The sequence below is a fragment of the Arvicola amphibius genome, chromosome 15 (genome assembly GCF_903992535.2).
Source record: "Arvicola amphibius chromosome 15, mArvAmp1.2, whole genome shotgun sequence".
NCBI lineage: Eukaryota > Metazoa > Chordata > Mammalia > Rodentia > Cricetidae > Arvicola > Arvicola amphibius.
The window spans coordinates 5,933,130-5,951,679 of NC_052061.1; the positions used below are offsets into that span (position 1 = coordinate 5,933,130).

At 45.3% G+C, this 18,550-nt stretch overlaps 1 protein-coding gene across 3 annotated transcripts in view; it reads right to left on the reverse strand.

Annotated features, from left to right (window-relative positions):
- The window catches only part of Gnao1 (G protein subunit alpha o1), a 147,610-nt gene extending 129,405 nt beyond the window's left edge, over positions 1-18,205 (reverse strand). For all 3 annotated transcript variants that reach the window (XM_038313242.1, XM_038313241.1, XM_038313240.2), the window contains exons 1-2: positions 18,044-18,205; positions 17,802-17,844 (exon numbers count right to left, since the gene is read on the reverse strand). In XM_038313242.1, coding sequence (XP_038169170.1) covers positions 17,802-17,844; positions 18,044-18,161 — 161 coding nt within the window. In that variant the 5' untranslated portion in view covers positions 18,162-18,205. The remainder of the gene's footprint in view (positions 1-17,801; positions 17,845-18,043) is intronic.
- Between the last annotated feature and the right edge of the window lie 345 nt (positions 18,206-18,550).

The window sequence follows — 18,550 nt, forward strand, 5'->3', positions numbered from 1 at the left end:
GCTGCAGGTGTCAGAATTCCCAGGACTGGAGTTACAGAGAGGCAGTGCTGGAACCCAAGCTGTGCTCTTCTTCATGTGCTCTAAGTGCCAACCCTTCTATCCATCACCAAATGATACTAATCCTGAAGATTCAACAGTAAGAACAATAACAACTTTCTTTAAAAAAATGAGCAAAAGACCACAATAGACACCTTGCTGAAGGAGACACAGAGGTGGCAAATGAGCCAATGAAAAGGTGTCCGACATCACATGCCATTAAGATGTTAATATTAATGAGAAACTACTACACATGTGTCTGAAAATACACCACACCGACAACACCACATGCTGGGAAGAGCGTGGAGCAACAGGAACTCTTGTTCATTATTGGTGGGGACATAGCACGTATACTCAGTCACTCTGGACAATTTAGTGCTGTTTTGTTCGTCTTTTCAAAACTTCATATTCTTTTATGAAATCCAGCAACTGTGTTCTTTGGTATTTCAAAAAGAAAAAAGGGGGGGGGGGGAACTCAGATCATGTCTCCCATAAAACCTGCATATAGACTTGTATATAGTAGCTAATAACTGCTCTATAAAAATAATCACCAAAATTTGGAAGCAATGAAGACTTTCAATCAAGTACATACACTGTTTTATAAGACAAAGAAAACAGAAGTCTATGGTAATTCAGATAATGAAACCTTACTCAACACTAAAAGTAAAGAGACTTTTAAAGCCATAAAAACAAAAGAAGAGGGGCTGGAGAGATGGCTCAGAGGTTAAGAGCACTGACTGCTCTTCCAGAGGTCCTGAGTTCAATTCCCAGCAACCACATGGTGGCTCACAACCATCTGTAATGAGATCTGGTGCCCTCTTCTGGCCTGCAAGTATACATGCAAGCAAAATACTGTATATGTAATAAATAAATCTTAAAAAAAATGAAGAAAATGTGAAAGAAATCAGTCTAAAAAGGCCACAATCCCATGTGTTCACAACTCTGTGACATTTAGGAGAGCAAGCTATGAACACAGTGACAAGATCAGCGGTTGCCAGGGCTCAGAGGATGAAGGATTAGTAATAGAGGGAGCACAGGAAGATTCAGGACGGTGAAAATTCTATTTGTGCTATTACAATGAGGGAGACATGCCATTACATTGTCTAAACCCAAGAATACACGCCAAGTGCATGGACTATGACTCTGCTGATGTTCATCACTCTAAGAGACTCGCCTCTGGGGAGGGAATGTAGATAATGGTGGGGTGGTCAGCAATTCCAATGCTAATCCTGAAAGGAGCAGTTAATAGACCAAGATAGGAACTGAGACTCTACATGAATTAACAAAAAGTAATCAAGACAGCTACGGGAAAAATTACAATGTCTCTTAATAGAAAGTATGACAACCTGAGCAAACACAACATGCTCCTGGATTAGAAAGACTCTAGAAATCTAGAGACATCAATTCTAATTAATCAGATTAGATAATTCAAAGAATCAAAATCACAAGGAGTGTGTATGCAAATGCATGTGTGTGTATATATATATTTGTAGCATTTGTACTCAAAGGGCCAAAAGCTTGGGCATGCAAAAAGGCAAAGGCAAAGGAGAGTTTCTAAATGATGACACTTTATGAAGATATAGTAATTAAGACAGTGTGATCATGGATTAAGAATAAAATCAGGCAAAAAATTCCCTGTGTATATAAACATATCACTTAAGACACAGAGAACCTCACAAAATAGGGACATAAAGAATGACTTTTTCATAAGCCATGCTGGAATAAGTGAGCATCCATTTAGGGGGAAAACAAAAGTGGATCCCTATCACACAGCACATACAAGAATTAATTACAGGTAAATTAAACACCTACACAGGAAGGGGAAAAAGCCTCAAGATAGTGACAAAAAAGAGGGCAGTTTTTGCACCTTGAAAGAAAAGCTTCTTAATTAGGACACAAAAAACATTAGTTATAAGAGAAAGAAAATATGACTGTATTAAAAATAAGGCCATCTCTTTATCACAGACACACCACCAAGAAGGTGAGAAGACAAGGTAGCAAACAGCATTTGCAAACTGAAACAGAAGAGGCCCAGTAGGCAGAACCAAGAGCAGCTCCTACAAACTAACGAGAAAATCAGAACTCAACCGAAGACAGCACAAAACAAGGTGTTCAACAACTGTTTAATAAATACACGAGACACTGTTCTGCTCCAGGACTCATCTAGAAGACAGGAGGCAAATGTACAGGGAAAACCCATTACCCCATAAGCTGCAGAACAGAAAAGATCTGACAACAGGGATCTCCTCCACGAGTGAGAGAAAGTGTGACTACCACAGTGTGTGGAAAGACCTGCAGTTAATATCCCTACTATTTCCACTTCAGAACCCTTTACAAATGCACGTGCCTCAGAACACACACACGCACACATGTACACACACACATACACAAGCACACACACACTCGCATATATGAATATATTCAAGGCAGCATTCTAACATTCCTTGAAATTGGCCCAAACTTAAAATGGAATAGTCATGTCTGGTGTATAACAGTAAGTACTACACAACAAAGAAATACATAATATATAATATACTTTCATAAATATTCAAATATTTCTGGATGCTCCATAAAAACATTAAAAATTCATAATAATAAATGATATCGAGTTATATAATATTATATACCAATGAAAATGAACAAATTCCAGCTATATATATCGGTCTGGATAAATATTATAAACATAACATTGAAAGATCACAAGACTTGATATCTAGTGGTAGAGTTCCAATTATGTTAAACTCAGGCAAATACTAGACAGTGCAAGAAAGGGCTTCATACACTGGTGGTAAACTCTATAGAAAGAATGGAAACGGCCGTCAGAAAAGCCAAGGTCACAGAGAGTGAGAAAGGAGCTATGACTAAAAGGAACATTTAGAGACATTACTGGGCACTAGCAACATCCTGCCTTTTCGTCTACTGATAATTATTTAAGCATTGCCTTTAAAAAAACTTCAAAAGAGATGTAAAATGCATTTTGTGCATATTTTGTTCTATAACAAGTGCTCTTAATTACTGAACTCTCCAGGCCCTTAATACACTTTGTTTTTTTAAATTAATTAGTTAATTTTTATTTTACATGTATGGGTGTTTTGTCTGCATGTATATGGCTAGATCCCTGGAACTGGAGTCACAGACAGTTGTGAGCTGCCAGGTGGGTCGTCTAGAAGAACCAGAGCTCTTAACTACCAAGCCGTCTCTCCAGTTCTAAAGATAGCTTCACTGTTACTCTTCGGGGAGTCTTCCCAGACCTGCACAGTGGTGGGAGCTCCCAGAGCAGTTCCTACCTGGTGTGGCTGCAGAGTGCACCGACGCCAGAGACAGCTCTGCACTAGGGGCAGAGGAGGAAATCCTCTGACTCACTATTAAAACCTTACCTCAGTGTCCTGCCAAGCTGAGGGCACCATAAATAATCAATACTATGTTGCAAACACCTGAGTTGGCAAAAAGTAGTTAGCTCTGAACTAAGCAACTGGTAACAAGAACACACTGACCTGAGTTAGCTCTGCCATGGCAGAAAACACCCCCAGGAACCAAAATACTGTGCGGCACTGGCCATGCTGACTTGAATAAACAATTTGATACAAAAATACCAATAGCTACCATTTGAGGAATTTGAGATGTGTGCTAACTGCTCTCAGCTGTGCCACCTCATTTAATCCTCACAGTGTATTTGCAATGTGTTAATTTTTTTGTCTCTCGTCAATGATTAAGCTGAGATTCGGAGAAACTGAGTAATTTCCCACACACCACGCTGACGGCTCAGCAAAGGGCAAACCCCACATCTCCACAGCTCAGGCTTCTGGATGCTGCCGTATGCATTCTTTTTTGGCCTTGGTTTCTTCATCTATAAACTGGGGGCACAGTGACATCTGTGCAGGCAGATTAGACATGGCTCAAAGGGATGAGGAACTTGAAAGAATCACTTGGATGTTAAAGAAATAATATAACAAGTATGTCCTGTGGGCCTGCACCATGAAGCAGATGGCTTCCATCCACTCCAGCTTATAAACCAGTTGTAAAGGAAAGCTGTGTAAACAGGAAAACTAGGAACACACATCAATAAACCGATGCGAGGAAGTCCCCAGGAACAGCATGCGATGCAGTCTAACCTGTAAGGATGGCATGGACGAAGGAACTGCCCGCCTGTGTGGTGGCCTCTCCCTCAGGCTTCCCTACCACCGTCCTCCATACAACAGACATGACAGCTTTGCCAAGGCTTACTGTGATTCCTTTTCAATTTTAGTTAAAAATTATCCTTGACAGTTTCATAAATGTACATAATACATCCTAGTCATATTTACCCTCAACTCTCTCTTACCCCATCCCTCTGCCCTCTCCTGAGACAGTCTCTCTCTATAGCCCAGGCAGGCCGTGAACTGGTCATCTTCCTGCCTTAGCTTCCTGAGTGCAGTGATAACAGGCGTGTCTTATCACACATGGCACCCTGCATATTTTATTAGACAAGTTTATGAACTATAGTTTACCCAGAGTAAATTCACCCTTTTGAAAAACTACATAATTGTGTAACCACGAGCATCATTAAGTCATGGAATAGTTTCATCTCCCACAAAAGCTCCCCTATGTGCCTTCACAGTCCATGTGCCTTCACAGTCCATCCCTCCCCTCAGCCTGCACCCTAAACACCACTGATACAATTTCCGTCTTTCGGTTTTGTCTTTCCCTGAACATGGAGGAATCTTTTAGATTTTTAACTTTAATTCTTACATTATACCCCCTTTCTGTGTGTGTGCATGCATGTGCACTGTGTGCATGCATAAGTGTGTGTGTATCTGTAGTACCAGTGTGATCAAATCTCTCCTTCCACCATGTGGGCTGTCAGGCTTGGCTGCAGGCACTTTTAGCCACTGAGCTACCTACCTTACCAGCCCTACAGGGATCTTGTAAATACAGTCACATCTCTCACCGCATCCACTGTGAAACCCAAGTGCTACGGCACAGCCACCAGACCCACACGCTGCCCCATCTGCCTCTTCAGTTCTACTGGGCCTCACTTTTCCATCCCTGTGGTCCAGTCTCATTAGTTTGCCTCTGCTGATTTCTGCCTCAGGCCTTTCTAACATGGCCTGTTTTCTTATCCCTTCTCTCCCTAACTATCCTCCATTATTTAACCCCAACTTCCTCCATGGGGACACACATCACTCTACGAAATAGCCTCATTTTCCTTACTTCTTTATTATCTTTCTTTCCTAACACTGTCATGTCCTAAGGACAGATGTTTGCCTATCCTATTGAGTTCTATTCTTGGAAGAGTATAAAGTGCCAAAAAGCAGCTGGTTCTTCATTGGTATTTGTAAAATAAACACACACGTGCCAACATTAGAGAGTAGTAAGGCCCTTCATGGTTACAAGTCTAAGGAAGCAGCCAAAGAAGAAATAGCATATAACCACATATGGGGATTCAGTAGAACAAGAGGGTGCTCAAAACTAGGGTCTCCCCTCTGTTACTCTACCACCTCTCCTCAGTGCCCTCCACTGATAGGGCTGTAGAAGGATGAGGAGATACAGCAGGAGTCCCCAGGGTAGGATAGTCTCTCTTCTAAGACATGGGTTCCTGCCCTGGCTGGAGTTCCCCACAAGCCTTCCTTCTATCCATGAAAATTCATCCAGACTCCCCACTGGTTGTCTGCCTTTGTTTTCTAGTCATCATCACCACGCCTCCTGCGGACAGCAGCACCTGCTCCTTCCTGCAACCCCGACAGTATGAAACACATCTCGACCTGGTGGGCTCCACAGCCTCAGGGGACACAGAACAAGGACCAACAGGCATGAGTGTCCACAACTCCCTGAGGCTCCAGTTTCTTTCTTACTTTCAACCACTAAAGTCTTGAAAGGTTAATTTTGTTCTATTTATTATAGCAGCTAGGAATGGCCATGGGGGAAGGACGGATTCCTTGCCGGAAGAGCACCTATTTTGCTGAATAGCAGGATTTAAATTATGAGCTCAAGACTGAACCAGAAACTTAAGAGACCAGTCCAGGTTCCAAATGTTATATGTAGCATGCAGAGCCCTTAAGAGTTAGGGAACTTGCCAAGACCACATGGACTTGCATTTCTTGACTCCGAGCAGATTTCTTTCTATTGCTGAGTTTTTTTGAGTTTGGTTCCTGTCCTTTTTCTCCATTGAAATTTCTCTTTCAAAGGTCAGTTGTTTGAACCACACAATACTAGAACTTTGACTCAATCCTTGCTATCTCTCTTACACTCACTTCCCCCTGGCACCCTCAGCTTCCTCAAGCTCTTCTGTCCTCTTTTCCTTTTGCTAGGTGGAGCTTCCCACAGAGACCCATGCAGGTAGGTGCCCTGGCTCACTTCTATCATGTGGGTTCCTCCTGTCCTTCTGTATATTCACCTCAGAGAATGACACCCTATTCCCAAGATCCTACCAAGAAGGAAACTGAGTCCAGTTCTCATAGATTAGACCCCTCCTCTAAGCTCAAGAAGTTCTTCCCAAACAAACTGCTCAACATTTCCAGAGAGTGACTCTGGGAAACCTAAACTTCCTGCTCATGGTTTGACCTGGTTTCTCCTTAGCCATGACTTTTCCTGCTACTCTGATTTCCAGCCTGCTGGCTTGGATTCCAGGGGAACCCACACAGATTCAAACTGGAAGGATGCTCTCATCCCTATGTTCAATCAGATACCAGGTCTCATCTGGTCTGCCTCCAAGATTTTCTTCCTCCCACCTCTTCACCTAAATGATCAGGAAAACCTACAACACCAATCTTACTCCTTTTCCAGTCACTTCTCATATCCCCAAAGCCCCCACTCTTCAGATACAGAACAGCCACTCCCTACAAGGGACCACATTCAACTCTGACTCTGTGCTTCACCTAGCACTCTTAGGGCTCCCTGAAAGCTCCCCCCTTCTTCAGGGTGATTACGGCTGTAAGAGACAGAAACCCCACTCAAAGAAGTTTCGATAGGGCTGGGAGTACAGCTCAGTGGTAGACGGACTTGCACAGTAGCACGTGCAAGGACCACAACGAAAACATTGTCAGGCAAGTTATTGGAAGGGCAGAATCTGCTTTGTTCTTTCAGCTTCAGAAACTGCAGTAACACCATCACTTCCTCTCTCTTCTCTCCATTCTTTTCCTTCAAGTCTCTCACAAGCTCAACTAAGTCACTGTCAGCAAGTTTCTCTCTGCAGGAGACATGGAGGTGTGAAAGCCTGGCCTCAGAGAGCTCCAGGTCTGCACCCTCTTAGCTTCCCACTGGGAATTAACTGCTTCTTTTTCATAAAATTCCCAGACAAAGGCCTGTCTTAAGTCACATGTCCACCCCCTGGGAGGAGGGGGTCAATCATCTTGGAACGGCCTGAATCATGAGCCCACTTCTATATTTGAGCAGCAGTGACAGGCTGTCCCACTATTAGGTTGCAGCCAGTAAATAGGAATCTACAGAACTTTCATTTCTCCAGCCAGTCTCATCCCAATTCAACCCAGGCTTCTGCCATTGCTGCCTGCTGATGAGCAGGCATCACCCTCATGCGTCTGACTGTCCTCTCTGATGGATCCAGCTGTCTGAGAACAAGGATTAGAACCCCCTGTGACCAGCCTAAGGTCTGTCTGACCCAAAGGTGTTACAAAAAAAAAATCAGTCTGTTATTACTATGACCAGTTATTTACTTATGAGGAGTCTGCCTGATCTCGTGGAGACTTGCCTGTGCACCACTGAGTATCTTGGCACAAAAAGCTGGACCAGCACATACCAGGAAGTGGGTAAATACTGGATATGTGATTGGGTGAGTGGTTCGAATAGAACCAATGTGGCAAGCCCTTGGAACTTCAGTAAATGAGCAAGCTTTCCTTCACTTCACTTCAGAGAGAAGAAATGTGACAGCAGAAGCCTCCCTCCCCCAAACTCCTCCACAAACTCTCATTCTTCTGGGCCCATCAGAACCAGGGAAGGTGATGCATGGCCATGTCCAGTTCAAGCATCCTGTCCTCGGGAACTTGGAAGGGGGACTCTGCTGTTGCCTTCATTTCTTCTTTCTTGTGCCTTCAATTTCTGCTTCCATTGAGCCCCTGCACCCACAGATTTCCATGTTAGCCAAGAGAGCAATAACAGAGCCCTCCTCAGTCCCCACACCTCCCTTGCCACTCCTTACCTTAGTCTCCTTCCTTCTAAGGCTGGCGTGTGGGACACGGAGGCCTCCATCCATAACCTTATCAAGTCTCAAACCCACATACTTAACTCCTACTATAGCTGGGCTTTTCTCCCATCACTCCATTGAAACTGTTCTTGCTCAAATCACCAACTTGCCAGACTCAATGGACACTTGCCAGTCTTTACCTTCTCTGACAATGACAATATCTTACTCAACTACAGTCACTACTTCACCTTCAGTGTCCCCTGCCTTTATTTTCATGATGTTGCTCTTCCTTTGTGTCCCTTTTCCTTTCCATCTCTCAGGTCTTTCTTTGGAAATTATTTTTCCAGAGTTCTCTGTGAGTATGTATGCATGCTTTCTGGCCCATCTCACTTGGCCTGCTGAGTGGCCGACTGCCATACCACTTACTGCCCATATGGACATAATTTTTCTCCCTATATCTTCTCTTTTTCTTCTTCTTATCTAAAGGAATGAACAACCATTTCACCAGAGGCCCCAACTTGGAATCCTGAACACGTTATCATCATTACTCTCAAAAACTGTGCTCCTCCTCAATCAATCTTTCAACCAATCTTTAGGCAAGTTCAGTCACCTCACTGCCCAAATATGCCTTCTTCCTGCCTTCCCTCCACCCCTGCCCACCTACTCCTACTGCTTTAACTTAGTTCTTGACAATTCCCACCCGGATTGCACAAGTACCTTTCCATCTGCCCTCCCAGCCTCTCATCTTGCCACCTATTTCCTTTTGACGGCAATTTATCTTCAGAATAAAATCCGGTCATTAGCACAGTACATTGGACCTTCCATGACCCGGTGTCTGTCTCACCTCTCTCCCTCATTTTGTAACATTCTCTTCACACACTGCCTGAGTCAGACCCAATGACCTCACATTGCTAGGATCTTCTGTGTGGTGACATCAGGCTTTGGACATTCTGGTCCTCTACTGGCTTTACTTTTCTACATGGCTAACTACCATTTATGGTTTCATCCTACACGCTCTTTTCCTCTCAGCTGACTCCTTGAACTTTCTGCCTGAGAAGGCACCTTCTGCCTTCACATAGATACTGCACACACAGACATCACAGACTTCCTGACCTCAAGTACTAGAGCCTCTTACAAGGAAGCTCTGGGGTCCTCAAGGACAGGGAGTAAGTAAGACCTTCCTCTCTACCTCCCTGATACCCAGTCCTCACTCTTGTGGAGGAGTGTGTGGGTAGATCTCCTTCTTGTCTTCCCAGTCTTCTCTAAGGCACCTTCATGGGCCAAACCCGCTACTTTCAGAAGCAGTTTCTCTCTGCTGCCACAGGAACATGGCTTATACTTCAAAAACGGTGATGGAAAACGATTTCAGGAACTCTCTGGGTGGTTGCTAGGGAACACCATTACTGTGTCCAAATCAATGCGATACATGAGGACCACCAGCACTACTACATTCAGAGAATATCAGCACCACTGGGCCTGTGCTAGCCTCTCAGTCACCAACCTCAGCCCAAACAGATGCCATCCCACTTACAGATGGGTTTCAGACCCCAGATTCCAGTGTCCATTGCCCATACCATCTATTAAGAACTACTGTGGAGTTACAATGGAAAAGAGTGGTTTGGAATCAGACAAATCATTGTCTGAATGAATCCTGTCACTAACTTACTAACTTGTAAGACATTGAGCAAGCCATTTAATCATTTCTGACCCCTGCCTCTCATCTGTAAGACAGAAATGTTATTTCCTCATGGGTTGATAAGAAACTACAAATGAAAATAACAGATTGAAAACCTATAGCATAAAAGCTTTCAATATTATTCTGACTTATGCAGAACAACAAGGTATGTGCATGTTTCTTTTAGCTCTTCTCCTCAGTCAGTATTCAGTGAGTATTCTTTGCACCAGGTGCTAGGCTCAGAGTTACAGTACATGTGCAAACAAGTCATCATCTTTACTTTTGGGAGTCTTGGTGGGGAAGGGACACCCAGACTACTAAGGAATAAGCACATTAACATCTAATTCACTTACAATTTGTGATATGCATGGGGTACGGGGGGGGGTGTTGAAGATGACCCTGGGTAACTTCTAAAGCACAGGGAAGGTATTCTTATCTGATCTACTTTCCCTCCTTTTCCTCTCCTTTTGAGACAGAGTCTTACTATATACACCTCAAAGTCCCTGTGGAAACCAGGCTGAACCCCAGAAGTGACCCTGGTGTTTCTGTTGAGCTTACAAGTGCATGCAATCTCTCCTGGTTTACAGGTAACAAGCTTCTAAATAACCTATTTTGATTTAAGACATACCTCGGATTCAGGGTAAACCTTTGGCTATGGAGTCTTGTATGTTACCCTCCATTCTCCATTTCACTTGCTTCTCAGACAGTTGACAAATCAAAGGGCAAATTCTATTAGTCTTACAGGATTCTATGAAAAGCACAATATTTTTCCTCTTCTCTGTGAAGAGTATTAGAACTAAAGACAGCTCAGCAGATAAGCTGTGGGTGGTAAATACTCCCACTATCCCCCACTGCATTTCAGGCTTCCAGGTTTCTCTTTGCTTTTACTGTTATCTTAGAACTCAAAAAGACACTAGAGAAATTTCACAGTGAAAGACAGTACACCAGTTAAGAGATAAACTAGCTGGGCCCAGAAGGGCTAAATGATCTGCCTAGAGTCAACAGAGAATCAGTGAAAATAACAACACACTTCTCTACCCCTGGCACCTGACCCCAGACGTGTTCCTCCACATACAGCCCTCCACGGTGAAAGGCAGGGCTGCTTCCACCTTTGAGCATCCTTCTCTCTGGTTCTGTCTTCTCCCAGTGACGTCCTGTTCCATTCTAGCAGGACTCTTTTGAATTGATCTCTTTGGTCTGGGAAACATAACTGCATGAAAAGTTTGATTAGCCATGGCTTTGTCAAAAACGCTTCTCTAAACTATGCCTTTGCAGGCCGGCAAAGCTTTGTGGCCTAGGTTCTATTGTACAGTTAAAAGAGCTTTCATAGGTATCCCATACCCTTTCAGGGTAGAATCATAATTGGTGCTCTTATGTGTAGTGTTGCAAGATGCTGGAGAGGGGAGGGGAGGGCAGGAGGAAGGAAAGGAGAGGCAGAGGCAGAGAGAGAGAGAGAGAGAGAGAGAGAGAGAGAGAGAGAGAGAGAGAGAGAGAGAGAGAGAGAGAGAGATCATGCTACACTCTCAATTTCATAGATCATTAAGGAAACTGGGTACACTTGGCCCAACTCTTCCAGGAAGCTGCTCTCAGGAGAGCAGAGGTGGAGCTGCTGGACTGGACTCCCGGTTTAGTGCTCTCTGCAGCATTACACCAGTCTCTTGGGCTGAAGCAGCTGCGCCATCAAAAATGTCACATCAGTTATGACAACATGATTTGTTATATAAGTGGTGCTGCAGAGTAGGCAAGGGGAAGAGGCCAGGAGCAGAGTGTGAACCACAGTGCCCCTCTTCTATGGCTCAGAAGTCAGCTATGTCCTATACTTATAAGAGAACTGCATAGGGGAAGGAAACACCCACTAATCAATCAAAGGAATGAAAATTGAACTAACCTTTGTACAATGATTTTTATGTGCCTGGCACTGTTATAAGTCTATTTCCTATGTTAAGTGATTTCATTCTTACACTAACTTTAAATAGTTGTTTTTATTACCAACCCCATTTCATCCAAGAAAGTTAAGATGCCAAGAGGTAAATAGCTAAATTCACACATCTGATGGGTAGTAAAGTCAAGATTTTGGAGCCAGCAGCCTGCCTGCAGAATGTTCTCAAGCCTCTCCATTCTAGAGATGCATGCCAACTGGCTTCTCTAAGCAAGAGGCTCTCTATTCCCCTGGACCGGTCAGGTTACCATTCTTTCCTCTCTTGCTCCATCTAATAATTGTTGATTGTTGAGCAATGTCCTTTCTTCCAGGACCAGGAGGCAGAATACTGAGGTAAGATAGAAATGGGATATAAGTTTAAGTGAATTCCTGGAACGGAGTTCATCGGAGCACCTTTAGGCCTTTAGGTAGTCAGCAGATGTGAACTGATCCCCTTACCACACCTAATTTCAAATGCACATGGAGTTATGTGCATGCACACACATACATCTATACTCTCCCCCCCCCTTTTTTTTCAGAATTAAAAGCTGTTCTTTGCTAGTGTCAATTCTGAGAGTAACCCTTCTAATTTCTTTTTTTTTTTTCATCCTGGAATCATCCCTATCATTTACTTTCCAGTTGCCTTTTAACAGTCTCCTGCAATAACAGTCTGACGCAGTGGTCAACAACCTGTGAGTCATGAACCCTTTGGCAAATACCTACCTCCAAAAATATTTACATTACGATTCAAGACAGGAGCAAATTACAGTTATGAAGTAGCAATGAAAATAATTTTATGCATGGCTGGGGGTCACTGCAACATGAGGTACTGTATTAAAGGATCGCAGTATTAGGAAGGTTAGGGACGACTGCTCTAATGGAACCGATTCTGGCATACAGGGAATCAAGTCCATGCATTCATGTGACTACAGGTCAGAAAAGTAGGGCCTGTTGTGCTCAAATCCCCAGTTAATTCACAGTATACCACAAGCAGCTCAAAACGACGAATGATGTTGCTGTAACTGTAACAGATGTGGCCTCCTAAGATGCATGAAAGAATCCAAGAGTTTCAGGTTTAAAGGAACCAAGCCAGCACCTGAGCACTCATCCAGCTCCCATACACAGAGAAGAAGTTCTGGATTCCTCTTTAGCCATGCCAGTCTGCATGAAGCTTCACCTACTTAATCTAACGACGACAGCTCTTTCCACAGTCACAGGGGCTCCATCTCGGAATCCACTGAGGTTCCAACTCTTGATGAGATCAGGTGAATTGCTGACTGATCTGGCAAGAAGTCTGCTGGGATTTACAGCTCAGCAAACAGGAAGAGGGGAGAGAGCACCAGCACCGTCCACCAGCAAAGGACTCATCTCATGCTACCTGGCCTGATAATTCTGTTCACACTCCTGCTGTCTCCAGAGAGCAAGGTGCATCTATTTGATAAACATGGAGACACAAGTGGGAGGGATGCAAAAACAGCCAATGGAGGGACTGCAGAAACAATGAGCCAATGGTATAGAAGAGCAGCTCCCAGTGGACCGCTACCTCCACGAGAGGCCTTTGGGCAAGGCTAGGAAAGGCCCTTTCAGATGTCGGTACTTTCACAAAGTAATGACTGCAAGTTGCCACCTCCCTCTGTTAATGCCTGCCACTTACTAGATGCTGACAGTACACAGGCTTGAATCTGCCAACCAATGGTCTGGATACCCAGTTGTAAAGTCAAGATCAGCTGGCAGGAGGAAATCACCATCTTCTGGGCACCAGATGACCTTTCAAAACCACCACCTTCCCTGACAGAGTAGTATCCTAAACCCTCACTTGTAAGGGTTAGGATATGTGTATGAGTAGTGATATCTTCAATAGGCAAATCCTTAAACTTGTTTAAAAATTCCCCGGCACAGGTACTCCAGAAATGAATGTATATCTGAAATGTTCCATTTTACTCTGTCTATACAGGTGATGTCTTCTAGCTAGCAAGTCAGGTCTTTCTGCAAACTTCAAACTCTATTACTAAAACACAAAACAAAAATCTGATGGTCCAGAGCATATGAACTAAGCATCCTAGTAAGCTCAGCGCTTTGAATCAAAGCAAAGTATAATGTTCAGAACAGCTCCAGGGGTCATTTTATATCACCAGGTCCAAGCACTTGTCACTTAATGTTGGAACTGGGAAGTCAGTTAAAATGATATTCTATTGATTCTATGCTTCATAAACTATAATTCTAAGATAGTTTATATAAGGGTTCGAAAATCCAGTAAAATTTATACTCTATTTAAAATTTTTATTAGTCTGTGTAAAAGCATCACTGCTTATCAGAAAAATGTTAAGGTTCTATCACAGGTAAGCTCACCCCTAAAACAAACAAAGTTATTTAAAATGTCATGTAGCAAAAAGGAGGCACTGGTTGTGCACAGGCCATGTGAAACTGTATTTGCACTATCTCAATCACTGTTGACTTTTCAGAACTGAAACGCTTTGTAGTGCATGACAGAGATCTTCCAAACATTAATTCACAAGCACGCACAATAAAGAGAAAAAACGGAGGTGAGGGAAGTGCTGGCAAAATAATTTAGTGGATAAAGGCATTTGTCATGCAGGCACCTTGAGTTTGATCTCTGGACCCATGTAAAGGTAGAAGGAAAGCGTGGTCTCTACAAAGTTGCCTTCTACACATGCACACACACACATATACACAATAAGACTACAAAAGATTTTAAAGACTTGAGAATCAGGCTTCTGAAAATGACGTAAGTTTTCCCCTTATGACTTGTATTGAGCAGAAAAATTCCAAAGGTTAGTCTTTGTAATGTTCCTAGGCTGATGAGGGCAGTAACACTTTGTTCTAAGCTGCATCTGCTGCCAGTCCTTAATGGCTGCATCTCAGCTACTACAGGCACATACTCCTATTCCTCCTCCCAATCAGCACACCACAACCTGGATGAGAACACAAGCTGAGGGAAGTGGCTCCCATCTCTTCTGAAAATGCTGATGACAAAGGATCTGAAACATCTGAATATCAATATTCCTCCTCCCAAGCCAAGGAACTGTGCTTCCAGGCCCCACCCCTACTAGAAGTCACTGGCTTCCCACAGGGTGTCACCTATAGAGGACTCTGTAACCATCCAATCTCATCTGCCTAGGTGGACTAACTTACACATATGGCCTGACAGGCTTGTCACCAATCACACTGCACAGGGAAACAGGAAATTGCTTTCTGCAAATGCTACCAAGGCTTTCTGGCCTGGCCCCACCCAGAGAGGACAATCCTCCTGGCTACAAACGATCACTCAAGTGGTGATCTCAAAACCCATCTCTGGAAGTGAGGACTCCAAAGAATCTGTCACTGGGATACAGTGACACCACTCTCACATTTTGTGGTTAATAAAACAAGTCCTGCATCCAGTTTGGCACGAGGCCCTGATCTGACTTATTTTAAGCCAAGCTCATAGGAAAAACTACCATTCATGAATGTTTCAGGAGGACAGTTCAGTCGGGTCTTTTGTGCAAAACTGGCATGGACTTTCTGAGCAAACTTAGCGTATTTCCTAAAGATATTTGGTGCATTTTGCTCTTAAAAGGAACAAAAGTCAATCACAAAAATCTGTTTCGATACGCAGTTTTCACAGAAAAGGTGCTCGTGGAGGTGAGGAAAGGGAGAAATGCAGGAAATGAGAAAAATGATCTGATTTCTGATTTAACTCAATCAAACATCAGACACTCCACACCCCCACACCCTCAAGTGCAACCCAGTATAGGACATGCAGGACTTTCCTCAGAAAGTCTACAGTCTCCCTTTAAGATTTCGTGCCGGAGGATTTAATCAGGAATTTCCATTCTAAAGTGGCACACAGATCTCCTCAGAGAGCTCAGCTTTCTTTGAATAAAAAAGGCAAGTTACCCTTTAGGGGACTCAGCACATATTTTTAAACTTCTTATTAAATCAACCTAATTTTATGGGGCATGTTCAAGAAAAGCAGGTAGCAAGCTGCTTAGGTGGATGCAAAGTTACTTTGCCATCCTTCCCACCTCCCCACCACCACCTCGTTTGCCCTCCCCTCTCTGAGGGTTTCCGAATGTCTTCGGGGCCCCTCCGAAGCCGAAGCCACTCGGCCCTCTCCGTCTGGACCCCGACTGGGTTCCGAACAGTGTCGAGATCCTCCGAGCCCCGCGCCCAGACCAGGCCGAGCGGAGCCGAGCGCCGCCGAGCTCAACCCCATCGACATTTCCAGCTTCGGCTGGGCGCTGTCCACCACTTGCAACGCCTGAAACCTCACCCCAGCTCTGGAGGCCGAGGCTTCTACCAGATTCTCAGTCTGCCACAGCGGATTACAGACTTGTGAAGTTTTGAGACCTGCCCCTAAGCAGAAAGAGGTGGCGCGGTTTGCCATTTCCCGACCCGCGTGTGCTCCAGGCAGATGCAACATGCACCTTGTTGCAAAAAGCAATTCCCCAGGCCCCGCCTCCCCATCCATTTGGACTGCACAAGCCCCAGAGAAACCCCAGGCCAAATTACTGGTGGCTCAGAAGGGTGAGGCTAGCCGAAGGGGCCTGTGAGAAGAAAGCCCCTGGGAGCTCTCAAACGCAAATAAGAACATGCTAAGCAGACAGGGAAAACTGTCTCCTAGTCGCTACTCCCTACCATCATGGCGCCGCCTGGAACTCGCTTGTCATGCCTGTTACACATGCAAGAATTTTTGCTTCTTGGTTTTGAAACCGCAAGCACAATTTGTCTCCCACCCACCTTCCCTCAAAAGGGGTTTTTATTTTCCATTGTTTTCCTACGGGATGCAATTACTTCGACTATTCTGTCAAGTTGAAAAAATAATCATTTTTGTTTACTGCACAGCAACCTCTAATTAGGAGCTGTGTGTGCACGAAGGTGTCACAGCAAAGCGACATGGAATCCTCGCTAAACGGTCCTAACGAACTCCTCCGTCCTGAACTGACAGGCCAACGGAAGCAGGGCCAGGAGGTCCGGAAGGCATGCACCCGTTCCCTGCCGGCCACCCCTCCCCAGGCAAAGCTGCGTGTAGGCTTACTAGGAGCTGTGAAGCGGATGGGGCAAGAAGCAAGCCAGTGAGAGGGAAGGAGGGTGAGGCTCCTTACTGGGGAAATGTGGAAAGGAAGGAATATCCCATTTTGTTTTAATTTTCAACCATCACTCAAATCCACCTCCAGTCAATTAGGAGGGGAAACCGATATCTGAGGCAGAAGGGGGCGTTGGCAAGTGGGGCCTGAAATCCGCATTGGAGGTAGACTACTGGGAGCCCGGCCTAAGCAGAGTAAATAAATATAACGACAAAGGCTACACAGTGACAGGAAACCTGCTGGTGTCAGGAGAGCGAGGGCTGGAGGGCCAGGGCGCAGAGGGGCTGGAGGGCAGGTGAGGCTTGCTTTCATTCAGCCCCACAGACAGCGCCCCCCATCCACCTCTGCCTTGGATAAAGCTGTGTCTGTCACATCCGCTTGGAAACCCACCCTTTCCCCCTAGTGCACGCCCCCTCCCCTAATCCTGGCTCTCGTTTGGGGGGAGGGGGCCGAAGTCACAGCCTCCAGGAATTCAGCACCAAACTCATGAACAGCAAACACTTGCTCTACCACCCCAATCTGCTAGGGCTGGGTCCCCTCCATGTTTTAGTCAAGTTCAAAATCACTGCCCCAAGAGAAGTGGGATTTGAGGGCTTGGGTGGAGGGAGGAGTAATGGAAGGAGGCCGAGACAGAAATGGAGGCAGCGAAACACACGAAATACTCCACGAGCAAGAGTTATGATCATAATCACGCCAATAGTGTGATGTTCTGATCAATATGGCGGACACTGTCATTCATACAACTACAGGCGCTCCCTTTCCCTCCCCCAAAACACCCACTCCAGGAGTTGGGGTGGGGGACCCAGAATCAACGTAGGAAGTGGGGGAGGGGAGGCAAAACCAGGTCTCTGAGTGCACGAATTAAAAACCAGGCCTGGAGAGCAATGTGGGTGAGCAAGACAATAAAAAAAAAACGGTATAAAAATTATTCTTAATAAAAGTACAAATCCCAATGCCAGAGGGACTTACTTCATTTGCTTCACAATGGTGCTTTTTCCTGATTCTCCAGCCCCTGTTGGGACACAGAGAGGGGGGGAAAACTGGTGAGTGTCAGCTCAGAGGAATGGGAAGGGGCTTCAAAAGCATGCGAGGGGTGGGCGCTCCTGGGCACACAGTGGTGCCAACTCCGGGACCAGGTCTCCCGTGGCGCAAGTCGGGTGGGGAAAAAGCGGCCGGGGTCGAGGAGCGGGGGTGGCTACCGAGATCCTTACCCAGCAGGAGTAATTTCACGTCTTTGGCGGCGCTGATGCCATCTTCTTTGAGGTTTTTCTCAATCGCCTTGCTCCGCTCGAGGGCGGCTCTCTCCTCTGCGCTCAGAGTACATCCCATGGTGGCCCCTTCCCTGCCACAGCCCGCACGACTCGGCTGGCACGACTCCCCGGGTCGGCGCGCCCCCCACCCCCCCAAAGAGCAGAGCCTAGGCTCAAAGGGGAGAAAATCACGATATCCTCTCTTTGGCTGGGAACAAAATTGTCGAAAGACCAGAACCCCCCAAAAAAGACAGCCTCTATCAAGATTCCAGCGGAGAAGACAAGCGGCAGCTGGTCGGGGTCTGGGGGTGTCGAGGTGAGGGTGGCCGGGGTCTGGGGCTCCGGAGCCGAGGGAGGAGGTGCCCGCGGGCCCGGGAGGCGCGGGCTGCAGGCACTGAGACTAGTGCACGACCCAAAATAAATAAAATAGGAGTCGAGGCTGGATCCGCAGCCGGAGCCGGCGGAGGG